The 15,454-nt window shown below is 35.8% G+C and overlaps 1 protein-coding gene across 1 annotated transcript in view; it reads right to left on the bottom strand.

Annotated features, from left to right (window-relative positions):
* The window catches only part of prim2 (DNA primase subunit 2), a 51,351-nt gene extending 38,967 nt beyond the window's left edge, over window positions 1-12,384 (bottom strand). Inside the window, exons 1-7 of the mRNA XM_056760784.1 lie at window positions 12,329-12,384; window positions 11,848-12,002; window positions 11,634-11,746; window positions 11,232-11,326; window positions 10,815-10,935; window positions 10,073-10,168; window positions 9,760-9,897 (exon numbers count right to left, since the gene is read on the bottom strand). Coding sequence (XP_056616762.1) covers window positions 9,760-9,897; window positions 10,073-10,168; window positions 10,815-10,935; window positions 11,232-11,326; window positions 11,634-11,746; window positions 11,848-11,995 — 711 coding nt within the window. The 5' untranslated portion in view covers window positions 11,996-12,002; window positions 12,329-12,384. The remainder of the gene's footprint in view (window positions 1-9,759; window positions 9,898-10,072; window positions 10,169-10,814; window positions 10,936-11,231; window positions 11,327-11,633; window positions 11,747-11,847; window positions 12,003-12,328) is intronic.
* Between the last annotated feature and the right edge of the window lie 3,070 nt (window positions 12,385-15,454).

Genomic DNA, 15,454 nt, shown 5'->3' with positions numbered 1-15,454 from the left:
TTGAAAAAAATGCATTTATCATTCATTAATATTCCTGTTATAATTTGCTGCTTTATGTTCTAGCAGAGAGCATTATCAGAAGACTTTATATATAAACAAAATTCCTTCATTTACAAGCCGACTGATTAATTTCCAAGAGGGAATTTCATTTAAATGCTTTGCTTAATAGTAATATTTGTCAAGTCTGATGATTTTGTAAAAGTCAATTCGTGCAGCTAAATATGTTGAGCTATGCAGAACATACACTCTTTAGAAAAAAGGAAATCCAAGCCGATTCACAAGCTTTGACACAACTTGTTATCAGAGTCCATTCTCATTGATTATGTAATGAACATCCGGCTAAACCAGTCCTTTAGTTGGACACACAACAGCTAAGCTTGCTCATTAATCACACAAAAAGGACAAGAGAAAAAACATTAATCTGATGGAGAAGGCTTTTCTTGTTAGGAAAGGACCCAGCATGATTGAGAGTTAACAGGTGCCATGTACTTCAGCATGTGTCTATCAATCCATCGGTACCTCCACGGCCCGACCAGACGCACCAGCTACAGCCCAGCGGTTTAAACTGGCCTCTGGATTGACAGCTCCAATTGAATCGTTGGCAGGCAGAGTGGAAGTTGCTTTTTTCCCATCCTCTGTGACACTCAATTAGGTCGAGCTTTCTAAAAAGTGTGTGATGGCTAGAGAGCAGGTAATGTTTCACAAACCAGAGATAAAAAAAAAGAAATGGCTAAAATTGAACCAACACCACTTGGGTTGAAACTATGATAAAAGTGAATATTACTTGTGATATAAATCTGTTCACTTAAGGCATTACAGGTACAATTTTGAAATGGCATAAAAATCATTAAAGGTCCATTTTTCTTTAAACAGAAATGGCATAAAAAAACACATTTTCAGTCAAAGTGAAAATAGCAAGAAAGATATTGAAAGTGTGATTAGAAACTGTATAAGATCAGACGAACATCCTTTCACATTCACACTGATTTTCCTACACGCTAAACATTTCATATGTGAAATGATTCTAGTTTAATTGAATTTAATATACATGACGGCTGATGATGGATGACAAACAGACAAAAAAGCTCAATTTTACAGTCTATTTGTGTGGTGAGACACTTGTGTAAAAGCTTTTACAGTACAGTAAAAACGCCTTGAAGTCAGGACTTGCTGAGGAGGTCTAAGGAAGAACATTGTGGCCAAAACTCAAACTCAGTAAATATTACATTATATTTGTTCTAAGGTTCTCATGCCCAGAAGCAATCCCTACTGGGAGCACATTACTAAGAAGCGTATTTTTCATGCACGGACAGTCTCTTCTAAAGAATGACAAGAATTTACATTAGCAAAGAGCAGTTTGTTGTGTATTTTTAAGCAATTTGTTGTCGTAAGGCAATGATATTTTTTTAGATCATTGTTTGCATTTTGCTTTCTTTGCATCACAATAGTGGCACTGAAGAAACAGCCGCTCTGTTTTAAGCAGAGCAGAATATTGCAATGCAATCATTTTTACACCAGTTAGTTCTAGCCCCTAAAATCTGATAAAAAAAGTTTTACATAACATATCTACACACACACATCCTCACCATAAAAAAAATCATCCTGTCTTCTCCAAAACTACATTTTTTTTAACGATTTTATATCTAAAGGGGAAAATATACGCTTCATTTGATTCCTTTCCAGACTATTTAAAAACATCCAATTAAGGAAGCATCACTTTCAGCCAAATAAATTGAAGTAATCACTCTCGAATGGAAACTACAATGCAAAATGTAACTTTCAAACAACAAACTCTTATGTCCAGGTTTTTTACCCCACACAAAACTATATTATTACAGTGCAATGAAAAATTCATGCCTGCGTGACAGCACACATTTTTAAGATCTGTGAAGCTACCTACTGTTTTAGTGATAAACATCCTGTTCCTTGAGCAAAAAACCTGCTTCTCAGGGTTAACACGAAGATGAGACAGCTCAAAGAGAAAACTAAGGATATTTTTAGGTTTTTTAATAGTTCTGTTTAATGAGAATAAGAACATTGATATGATTAAATCGGCATACCTCCATTATAAAAGATCTAAAAAAATCTTTAAAACAACTAGGGCTGTCAAACGATTTATCATGATTAATTGAATCCAGAATAACAGTTTATTCTGTGCATAGTAATTTTGTATTTCTAAAAACACACACATAGGCTACATGCACAACTTTAAATAAAAAATATAAACATTTACATATAATTAAAATTATTTGTCATTAATACACGGCTCATTTGAATGCTTGATTCTAAATGGCCAGTCACAACATTCGAAGGGTTGTTCTTTTCAAATAACAACCGCCTCAAAACTAATAACAGCCTGTAAACCAGATACTGCAAATAATTTCCAGAGGGGCAGTTTAATATTACATAAAAAAGAATTATAAATATGTCGTTTAATAACATATATGATATTATATTTATGAATGATTAAACCAATTTACCTGTTCGTGAAGTTTAAACGTCGTTTCTTACTTTAAAATCGAAGCTAAATGGCTTTTCCTCGCAGAAGGTCAGCATTCGGTAAAAATGAGTAAATCAAATATTTCAAATTCACATTTAATGTCCAGTTTATTTCTCATGTGCCAAGTAGCTGTGTAATAAGCAGGATAATGCCCTTCAGTGTGATATGTACAGTACACAGACATAATATGTAAAGACAAACTTTTATTCTGGATGTGATTAATCCTTTGACAGCCCTTAATAACACATCATTTCTCTAGAGCATAAGCACCAATAAGGGGCATTTTCAGAACGCACATTAATATAGTCACAGAAAATGTGCAAATAGAGGATTTTAAGCAAACCTCATAACTAATACAACTCCATTAGGATTGAGGGGTGAGATGAGAAAGTCTTTCACATTCTTCAAGTCTCATGCTTATAATAATTTCTGTCATTGAAGAGACTTATTATATCAGAGGTCTTATTTTCAAAGTGTTGAATGTTTACTGAGGGAGCCGCTTCATCCATGACGGCATTTGAGGAGCCATTTCCATCGTCTCTGTAATTCCCTCTGTTTGTTTAAATGTGAAAACATAAGCTTCAGCTCAGCTTTGATTATGAATGGATCCTCATGTCTGACACTCTGTTTGTTCAATACGGACACAATTAACTCAACGTGATAACCTATTATTTCACCACATTCTACTGGGTGGTGACTGCGGCCAATTTTTTTTAAACTGAATATGATGCAAGCCTTTGAATCATAACTGGGAAGTCACACCTTGCATGTCTGGGGTACTACTGTATTTACACCCGAGGCAACAAACTCAACAATTGCACTTATCATTCAGAATGTTTTTAATACATCTATGTGCTTTCTAAAGTTTATTAAACACAGTATAAAGAGAGGGAATCGTTGGCAAGAAACAAGAACAATGGCATTGAGATAAGATGCTGGAGGCCGGATTTGAACCTGCATCTCTACATAAGCACCACAGCTCTGACTTTGGTGTTTCGGAGATCCAAAATTTTCAATGTGTCTTGCACTGCAACACGGAGTAAGTCCACTTAACAAACAAAAAGCTTTTAGTGCAAAACTAGACAAAGCTTAACTTCCTCAGTTTGTCAAAGAAATGCAGCAATCTTCTCACATTTAGAAAGGCTCACTTGTAACAGCACCTGATGTCATCTTTATTAAAAAGGTCACTCACAGCACACACACAAAAATGCCATATTGAGCTACATCAGGCGATGCCCTCAACCAGACATCCCTCAGTACACCAAGGCAACTGATTTCAAACAGTGTCTGGGGAAATGATTCAGAATGCCATAAAAGACCCGATCCTAGCTTGATTTATAGAATCGAGGAAGATGAAGATTGACACGTTTCATTTTCTTCTAGGGCCAGCTATCCAGAACTCCATCAAAAGGGAAATGTGCTGGCAGCATATGTTTTCATTAGCCAAGATGGATTAATGCACCGGCTAATACGGCTTCGATATACTGAGAGAAAGGAGATTGTTGACTAGTAAAATCTGTTCTCTGCAAAACAATAATTTAAATGGCTTTCTCTGAGAACATTCTGCCAAACTAAAACCCATCCCACCAGCTGTCCAGCTGTCTGACAGAATCACAGTGATGTCCTGCCTTAACGGATGGCATGTATCTGACAAATAGATGTACAGTATATATATTCTCTATGCCAGGGTGAAAAATAATTTACCAAGCCGAGAAGAGCTTTTCCTAATTTTGCACCAGCCATCCATTTCTGACAGTAAGCAGACGAGCAGCATTTTTTTGCGTATTGCAGAAAAGAATAGCCCTCAAAAACAGGCGAAAGTCTAGAATCTCCAAAAAACTGGGAAATTTATGCAGACTACACGCCAGTATTAAATGAACAAAGCCCGTCTTTCCTCCACTTACCAGTGATCAACTGAACACAACCGCTCCCCAGTTTCAATTAAAATGCCCAATTAAACGCAAGCTGGGCAGACTAATGTTGTTAAGTAATCTGAGTTCACAAAGCTGTCCGATTTATTATTGTACTCTATATCCTCTGCACATTTTAATTTCTCCGGTTATAGCCGCAATTAAAATGGCTGCTGCATTGTTTACCACGGCAGAAACTCTCATTTGAAGTTTGGGTATTAATGGAGTGAAAACGACAAACATGCAGCTATTACCTTTTCACAGAATGAACAAAATATTTAAACACCACTTAATATTTTTTATATCTAACTTATTTATAGTGTTCATTTATATATTATCTCAATTGAATAATGGGTAAACATTAAGCGATATAGTGTAGTCATTATAAGCTGTTTTTACAAATGTCTCACCTATAATTTCAACTATAAGCCATGCAGTATATCACAGGATAATAAGTAGGGGTGGGAATCATTTGGTCCCTCTCAATTCTTTTCCGAATCGATTCGTATAGGGTCACGATTTGATTTAGAAACGATTCTTGATGAAATCATAAGCATATTTAAGATTTGAGATGTCATCGCGTCACGTTTGTGCTCAGAGTAAGACTACTGTTGGTACTTACACCTAGAACTGTCACTCATTGCATTTTAATGCAACTGAGTGCCCAGTAAAGCCATTCTCATTGACATATTCTGCTGTCAGACATTAAAATATGTACATAATAGTAATTTTAATGTGACTCAGTGCTGTATGTTAAAGAGTTACTATTACAATTAAAATTACATTTCATGCAGTGCCAAGTTGTAAAGCCGAAAGTGAACGAAAAACAAAGTTATTGCCTTGGGATAAAAGGAGTCGACTCTGAATCACGTGAACAAGTCATCTGTCATTCTAATTTCAGCTCCATGTTTGATCTTCGTCATTTCGTGTGATGCCCGCCCACATTCCATTTGCGAAACTGGACGCGGTAGACCAATCACAGCAGACAGGACCATCTTACCAAGCAGATCAGAGTGGTTTGAAAGAAACCACTCTGATTATACAGATGAATCGCCCAACGAATCACTTGAGTTAGATAATAATAGAGTGATTTTATACCATGTCTGTACGTAAACTTGCTGTTGGACACTCCATGAACCAAAGTAGAATCTTAAAAATCACAAAATATTTCCTTTTTAAACGACAGTCACTTCTACGCATTGCCACATCGTATAAAAAAATCATAATACACATACATCAAAAGAGTGGTCATTTTACCAATATTAGTGTCTTAAAAAAAAATACCGGATGGACACACTGCTCGTGCTTTTCAGCTATTCATGCCTGACGTAGAGATTTAAATGCTAAATTAAGATGATACCTTCCAGATATACCATTCAGGAATCCATGGCCCTGTGAGCTACATTTAACAGTCTCTTAGATATACATTTAAGAATTTGACATCAAAGTTAATTTTCATTAAATGAAAATGTTATTTTAAAAGTAATTAAAAGATTAAAAAAGATTAATAACAGAGGGTTGCCCTATTTGCCCTGCACAGCCAACCAGCCACCCAAAACCCCACTATTTGTGAATCGATTCGAATCGCTAGCAGATTGAATCAATATTCATTGTGAATCTTTTTTTTTTCCCACCCCTAATAATTAGTTCTGATCCTTCAATCTGACACCAGAATATCCACGAGTGCTGCTGATATAATATCACAAAAGGACGCTTTAATGTTTTGTATCATTCCACCACAGCAACACAATAAAATGACACTTTAACAATTTATCGATTGTCCCAGAAGACGCAGGTAATCACACTCTCTCTCTCCCCCTCTCTCTCTCTCTCATACACATCTTTTGTTACCTGAGTAACTTACAGAAACAGGCAAAGCCTTTAGTCGTTCATTCTATTGTGATGTTTGCAATCACAGATCCTGAATCCATGGTTCAAGAAAATAATTTCATACACGAAAGGATTACAAAACATTCCTCTAAGACAAACATTTTAGTATATTGTGTTTCACAGTTATTTGTGACAGATTTTTATTACACATAGTAGTATTAGTACTGTTGTTTTACTTCTACGCAGCTCTAAATAGCTGGTTTAAGTCCTTATTTGGTTTGACTAGAGGAGAACCTTGAGGAAGTCCTATCAGATCACGTTGCATCAACTTTATATTTGTGAAAATGTAAAAGCATGAATCTAAATGTTATAGGTGGACTACAGAGCTCATTAACACATTCGGTCTACTGTGAACCAACAGACTGCAGCTTCATCATTGCATTTATTTTGTAGCTGTCATGACATTCAACAAACATCTTGTTTTTTGTCACCGGCGCCTGTTATTCAACACTCTTCAGTTAATACCCACAATTTCCTGTGTAGATACATTACCCAAGAAAATAGATGTGCATCAATACTAAAAAGTCTTTAACATCGGAAGACGACAACTGATATATTGGCCAACATACTTTTCAAAAGGTGGACAACTGCTTTTATTTAAAAACTTTGACCGTGGAAAACGGTGACATTTAGTGCTTTTTTTTTTTTTTAAAGTCATGTACGAAGCCTACTTCACACTAGTTAAAGATTCTTCATATTATTTTTAAATAAATAAACACACCAGAAAGATGTTCTTCCAGTGCAACCCAGAGGTGTTCTCAATAGCCACAAATCTAACAGGTCTTCAGAAAGAAAGCATTCAAACATCAATCTCCATGAAATTTTCTTATTATAATTAACACATTGATAAATATCCTCATACTGTACCTACATCAACAATGTTTTGCTAATAGCAGTAAGTGAATGATCATGGCAGAAAGACAGATATGGCCGATAATACATTGTGCATCTCTAGTCAATAAATAAAAGTCTGTCAACCTACCTCCCCTGTTTTGTTTGCAGTTTAAAGACCAGATCAGACAAACTAATCTGTCGCTTCACAGATTTTTTTATGATTGCCCCAGACCACCGCACAAGCATAATGTCAATCCCTGCCTTGAACATGCAAAGGCACTAACCATAATATTATTTTAGACTTCAGTCAACTGCACATATTTCTGCTGCACATTTAACCAAACATACAAGTCTGCAATCTGAATTATTAATTGTATTTAAAATATGCCATTTGATAATCAAAATAGGGGGGCACGGTGGCTTAGTGGTTAGCACGTTCGCCTCACACCTCCAGGGTTGGAGGTTCGATTCCCGCTTCCGACTTGTGTGTGTGGAGTTTGCATGTTCTCCCCGTGCCTCAGGGGTTTCCTCCGGGTACTCCGGTTTCCTCCCCTGGTCCAAAGACATGCATGGTAGGTTGATTGGCATCTCTGGAAAAATTGTCCGTAGGGTGTGAGTGCGTGAGTGAATGAGTGAATGTGTGTGCCCTGCGATGGGTTGGCACTCCATCCAGGGTGTATCCTGCCTTGATGCCCGATGACTCCTGAGATAGGCACAGGCTCCCCGTGACCCGAGGTAGTTCGGATAAGCGGTAGAAAATGGATGGATGGATGGATAATCAAAATATGAATCTATTAAATGATTGGAATCTGTAAGAACCAGTACATTGAAATGTGTGCTAGTGCTGCTTAACAAAGACAATGATGAGGCAGCAAAGCTAACACCCCACATCAAAGGCCCTCATGTGCCGTCTGCTGGGAATCTCCTGACACACATTATATTTACATGAGTTATAAATATGATGCAAGGAGAGAAAACTCAACACCATGAATACAATCCCACGAAAAAAAAAAATCAGAGGACAACAACCTATCGCAGGAAAGCACATTTACTGCCATTTGGCAGGTTTGGAAAAAACTGAGACGCCTCCACTAAGAGTACAGCAATCTTGGCAGGAGCTCACAGAAAATCTGCTTTTGATTTCCTGACCCACAGCCGCCCCATGACCTCCTCACTCTTCCAGCCGCCCTTTAATTTCAGTCTGAGGGTGGAAATGACCTGCGACTTCAGCGTGCGTGCTATCAAGCAGTCCAAGCGCAGACTCTCCAAACCATCAGCATTGACACCCACTCTTCTACACAACTTTAAAAAAACTCATCTCAGGACAGCTCTAACATCTAGATCGCTTTACCTCTCCAGCCATCCAACATCACCTTAATGCACCTTCCCGTTTACTCAAACTGTGAGCTTCAGATATATTTCTGTAACCCAGAACAACCCCCCCAAGAACCTCTAAAAACAAGGACATGAGGGTAACTGCCCTCTTCTATGGAATGGAAATAAAAAATACATTTCTCTCTGATGTCAGGATCCTTTGGAAGCCTCACCAAAGAGGCTCTTTATTATTCTTATATTGAAAACTTATCGTGATTAAACAACTTTTCCAGAACCACTCGCTCCTCAACAACAAAATACCAGTGGGTGGAGCAAAGATGCAATAATGTAAAAGTAGGAGATGATGTAGAACCGGTGTCACAGGCGGTGACCATGTGACCAGCAAAGACAGAGGCATCACACCTGGTTTCATCATGCATTCCAAATAAACACTGAACTGACTAGACTGGACCAAAATGGTCGCAAATGCGATCATTTTTTGATAATGTGTGAGGTAAAATGTAATGGGTAATGTTCAGGTTGTTTTGGTATATAGCTGGCAAATGGGCACTTTTAGGTAAACCCTTTGATGCGCACAATTCCACTGGTGTGATTATCATTGGAACATTTAGTGGTTTAGATGGCACTGAGCCAGAGAGATGTACTCCGCGCTTGCCACATATTCCAACTATGCAGAACTTTCAATAACATAATGTTTATTTTAGGCTTCAGAAATTTATAAAAACGTGCGTAGAAGCAGGAAACACATATACACATATTTGTATAATACACACTGATGTCTATGGAAGTGGCAATAATAATCCATTCAAATATAGTTTAACTATTATTTTTAACTACAGAAAAAAAAAGGGTGAAACCAAATTGTAAGTTGGTGCGACTCACTAAGAAAGTGAGTCACACCAGTGCAACCAGTGGAAAAATTTGTCTATAGCCCAGTTATTAGTCAGATTCCAAGTAAAATTTTATTGTAAGGTAAAAGATATAATAGTAATCATCAAAAGTGTCACGGAATATCCGAAATGCATAAACTGACTCAAAAATAAATCTAAATGATGAGAAGACAGGCACATCTTCTGTATACTTTTTGTTTTTAAAACATGCACAAAATGAAAGCTCATTAAACCACAAGTTAAAATGAGAAACCAATTTATCAGAGTAAACTGGTGTACCGTGTTTGTGTAACAAAATGCTCAAAATATAAATATCAGCCGATCGAAAGTCGGTTTCAGAGCCCCAATGCTCAGAAGTATTATGTGGAACTGTGTCAATAACTTCACATATGTTACTTACTGCGAGTGCTTTAGACAGTCTTGTGCGGAAGTCATTAAGGACAATCGTGACAATGTCCTGGTGGGGAATATAGGCATTGCCAGCCAGCAAGTAGACTTTCCTTGACCGAACCAAATCCAGGGCATCCTGAAAAGGCACCTTTGGCACAGAAAAATAATAAATCAGGACAGGTTGCTTGTTCTTAATAACGACAACAACTTCTATAACATGGACATTTCATAAAAGAAAAGGTCAGAAAGTATGGTTCAGATAGACACAATTCCTTGCCCAGATCTCTTCTGATAACTAGTAAATGTTATGTCTATCAACTTACTTTGTAGAATTCATATGCGTCCACTGTGATTCCACTTAAACCATAAGTGGAAGTGATGAGCTTATCTTTTAGGATCGTCTTCTCCTCTGCACTTACCTGTATATTATAAATAAACATAAACATATGGATTGTTTCAAACATGCAGCAAAAAGACAAAGCATCACTAGAAAATTGTGTTAACTGTCACGTAAAAAAAGGTCAAAATAAAGACTAAATAAAAAATTGACATTCATTTGAGTGACTTTGCAGCAAAGTAACAACTTGACTCCTATGAGAAAATATTGCTGAAAGTTAAACACACAGACATAACCATGAGATATCATTTCAGTGAAGTACAACTGCCCCCTATAGGACGGTAGACAAAAATCACTATTTTTACCAAAGGAACCTGTACATTTTTTAAATGACAATGAATCATGCAGGGGAAATAATCCAATAAGAAGTGAAATCAAGGCACATTTATTTCACTACCAAAGACAGTAAACAGGGCAGAAAGCATTGACAGCATCAAAATGGAGGACACTTTGTGCTTGTGCTGTAGAGTAATTGTAATTAGATCAATAAAATAAGAAAGTCCAGCATCCACATAAAAATCTCAAATCTGACACAAACAGAAAATCTTCAAATATGTAATGAAAGATTACTTATCAACAGCTTTATTATTTAGATATTTAAAAATTCTGCATATACAGCAAGATCAAAGGTGAGAGAGTTCAAATGAATTGGCAAAAAAAAAACTCACCGTGTCATAATTAAGATTGTTTTTATGTAAAAACTCAGTCTTGTGCTGTGGAGAAAGAATACCAAACCGGTAACGGAAAAGATCCATTTCCTGTTGGATAAACCATCTCCTGAGGTCTTCACTAAAATAAAAGAAAACTTTTATTTAGACAACATCTAAGAACTGTGTGGTCACAGAACAAAACAGATTCTCCATTTAAATGTAAATCTATACATTGAAAACAAAAAAAGGAATACATTAATGTTTAGGCTCATCCGATATTACACAGTACATATATGCAGATTAACAAATAAATTGATATTTAATAATAAATATTATACAGTATACACAAACATTCAGCACTTGAATAAAGACCAAACATTTTTTATTATTATTACTGTATGATAACATCCTGAATTAAAAATGAACAATACTTACGTCTGGCAATAGGCCAAGCGTAGAATAAAATGGGAGATATGATCTTTTCTCCGTTTCTCATATTCAGATGGCCCTCCTTGATTTTTACGGTCCTCCTAATTTATTAGAAAAGACGGGAAACAAAAAAACATGAAATACACTCAAACAAATTACAATAACAAAAGCAGTCTCGAAAACATTAAAAGCCATTCTCTTCAAAACTGATACATTGAAATATACATTTACATATTTGGCAGACGCTTTAATCCGACACAATTTACAAATAGTAATTAAACTTTTGCCATATGTTAACGATGTTTTTGTTACTAATTATAAATTCCATTATTTTAAGTCAGAGCATATAAGGATAGTAAGGATAAGAATAGGATGTTTAAAAATGTAAATAAACAGTATTCCCCTTACCATTTCAGTTCTGTATGGGAAGTTGAGATATGCATACTCTTTTTCAATTTTTTTGAGGTACGCTTCTGAATTTTTCAAATAGCTGACACCCAGATTATCAACAGTCTTGAGCACTGAAAGAATAAACAATGATACATTTTACATATCACACACGTGTCAAAATGCCAAATACAATGGTCACATGAGCATTAAATCTTCATGAACAATGACTTACATTTTAACCTTTCCACAGCAAAAGTCTCAAACTCAGTAAGAGAGATGTTCTCAAGCGGAGGCTGGGCATAGAACTGAAGGCAGTGATCATACAGATCATTTTGAGAGCTGCCAATCACCTTCTTTCTTCTGTTGCCTGAAAACTGCATTGCAATTCTACACAGAAGAAGCGTTTGCAGTGTTTTTATCAAACAAAACATTGATTGTGATTACAGCGACACAATGTAGTTAAATGTAAGCATTTGACTAGACGTACAAAGAGACAGAAGTACAGGAAAAACTGTAAACTGATGCGTAAACAACTTCAATCGTGCTGGAATAACAGGTTAAAACAATCCAATGTCAACATGATTTGCTTTCGGTCCTACATACGAATTATTAATTGTGTATTCAACGTTATATACTTTCCGACTAACAAGAGCAGGTCCCTTAACGTCATTAAACCTCTGTGTGTGAATGTTAATGCACCGTTATAAACTTACATCTCAAAACAAGTGCTGTCTGTCTCTTCCTGGAGCCTGAATCCCGCCAACGAGGTGACGAAACAAACAAAGCGCGGGTATATGACGTCACTCGCAAGTGTAGCCAATCATCTCATGCTTCCGGCAGATTTCCGGAAGCATGTAGTTTTTGAGGTCCGTGAAGTGGAATGAAAGTAGTAAAGTGCATAGCGATTTCTTACGTAAGGGTGGAACGACAGATAAACTACGCAGTTTGCTTGTATTGTGTTTGAAATATTAAACATTATTTTTGCCTGTGTGACACTTTCATCCTTCTGCAAAAAAAGATTCAAGAGATTCTGGCTGTATTACAATTATTCTGCAATTGATGTAGATATCTGTGTACTTTCTTATTCTCCTCCAACACATTATTTTGTTATTAAATGTTATTTAAGCAGATTTGATGACTGAATCAATCCCTGTTATGACTTTGAGCAGAATTTTAAAATTGTGATTTCACTCCTCAGGCAGAATAGCGTTACACCTGCAGACACCAGCTCCAAACAGAGAGAATGACTTTTTGAATATCACATGCTTTCTTTTTATTTTAGTCATTGAATATTTAAATTCAGTTGTATTGTTTGTTTATACGTTTTTGTTTATTCAAATATTCACAAACAGACAAAAATGTTCCAAATTAGTTTCCCAACCACACCGCCAGCTTAACCCAGAAACCTTGTTGCAGCTTTAAATTTTCAAAGAGCATCATTTAATATGTTTATCTTGTGAGGCCCTTTGGTTACATATTTACTGACAAAAATATACGAGTTATATATGAGTTAACATTTATTTGAGAATAAATTAAATGAAATAACTAGGACTAAATTATGAGGACAAAGCAGAAAGTTGTTCTCTATTCTATCATAGAGCTCCATCTAGTGGCAATTTCTGTATATTTTTGTTTGGCACACTAACCTTATAACGCAATGTCGAAATGTATGTTCAAGTTTGCTGAATAAAATTATTTATTTATATATATTTCAGAAACCACACCCACAGAAAAAAAGATGCACAAACTATTCATAAAAAAATGTTAACGTAGATGCAATCAAAAGATAACATGATTATGAGAACTAAAATAGTCCTGAGTCATTCTTGCATCATATTAAAATAATTTCTTATTCAAAAATGTTGTGTGTACACACAAGTGCATCTATGCATGTATATTTTATATACAAACAGAACTCAAAATACATACATAATTAGGTAAATACTGCATATAAATAACATGAAGGCATTACAAGTAATTTAAAGTCTGTTCCTCGATTAATTATTCCAGTTGAAAAAGTGCTTTACGTCTACAACTCTTCAAATTAAAGTTTCAGATTCAATAACCTTTTAAACTGTTTAAAAACCTCTTTGATTTACTGAGTAATTATAAATCATCTTTGGATTTGAGTCCTTTGGACTTATTGAACAATGATGTAACAAATTACATAAATAACAGCCTATTCAACTTTGTGAACTTTAGTTTTTTAATCCATTAAATATGGAATTTACAATATTACAACACAAAAGAACAAATAATTTGACAACAATTAACAGGACACACTTGCCCATCTCCAGCACATTTCACTACTTTCACTACCTTTAATAAAGGAACAAATCATTCATTGAAGATTTTTTAGTGGTTGTAGTGGGTTGGCAATGATTCATCAATTCTGCAGCTATTCCTCTGAACAGTGACGCACAGCCAGGGGAAGAATCATTTAGCCAGAAAGGTAAGTGGAACGTAGCCTTTGTTCTTCCAGGGAAATGATGTCAAGGGAAAAGTCTAACTGCTCATCGCTAGAACACAGACCTCACAAGAGAGAAGGGTAAATCAGACAGATGTGAATAGAGAGTGGGGAAGGGTAGTCTAAACAGATAATAAAGCCATGGCAACTGGGTCAAAGGTAGTTTCATAGATCAACAAAAGCAGTCTTGACCCTTAACATTCGGAAGATCTTACACAACAGATGAATGATCTGGGAACATACGACAGCAAAAAACATTGACACCTGAGATTCGAGCATAAATGTTGCCCAGTCTCATGCGACAAATTATGTATTAATAGTTATGTTTCATTGAATGATAACTGTCTGTTACATCATTTTAGGGGTCATCATCCTTCCTAAGGCCAAAGGTCATTAGTCGATACAAAGATTGACCAGGGGCCCCTATTACATATTTTGTAATGATGAGAGTTGTTTTCTAAGCTCAAGACTATACTAACAAATCACTGCTGACTGTCTAAAATCTTGTATCTACATTTTTTAACCATTTTTTGCAAGTATCTAACCAATAAAATGTAGCGTGTCAGCTTTGACAACACGGAATTAAAAAAAATTAAAGAATGTTTTTTCCATTTCCTGAAAACAACAAATTTGGACATCCAAGGTTCACCAAAGACATGTGTCATGTAATAGTATCACAAAAAAACATGGTATCATCATTTGCATTTCATTTATTAGATTTTAATACAGCTTTTTAACTAAAGTGAATGCAACATATATTTACATTTTTCATGAAAATAATTCAAACAGTCCTTAGTGGACACTTTTAGTGTCACTGCATTTCCACAGGAGCCGTAGGTTCCCTGTTAAAGACATAATTACTAAATTCCTAATAAAAATATAATGTTGCTACTGTTAACATACATTTCAAATTTCTGTAAGTGTTGCATGTATAGCATACCTACATTTGGATAAGCAGAAGTGATAAGTGCTCTACCGTCTATGTATGCTATTAAATTCCAAAACTCTGTTGTCAAATTCTCATTATCAAAAATGTTCCATTTGGTTGGTAATACAGTGACACTGTCGAAATGTCATTTTGACAATAAAAGTGAACTAAAAACAAAGAGCTGCGGAACAAAAGAAAAGGTCACAGTATCTTAGCTGATTGCCATGAGCAGATCCATTTCAAACCACATGTGAAAGAGGAAAGAGGAAGAGGTCACAAATGATTTAACATTTTTATAGCGCATGTATTTCCCTTTCCTGTGTGAGCCAGAGTTAAAGTATGTTCTGTCTGAGATCTGTGACGTGACTTTCAAACATAACTTTAACACACTTTTAGCTACTTCTCAACTTATAGAATCTGTGGTAACAAGGTGCAGAAGGGGAA

The sequence above is a fragment of the Triplophysa dalaica genome, chromosome 11 (genome assembly GCF_015846415.1).
Source record: "Triplophysa dalaica isolate WHDGS20190420 chromosome 11, ASM1584641v1, whole genome shotgun sequence".
Lineage (NCBI taxonomy): Eukaryota > Metazoa > Chordata > Actinopteri > Cypriniformes > Nemacheilidae > Triplophysa > Triplophysa dalaica.
Note: the sequence above shows the minus strand (reverse complement) of the source record. Positions and strands in the feature narration are given on the sequence as shown.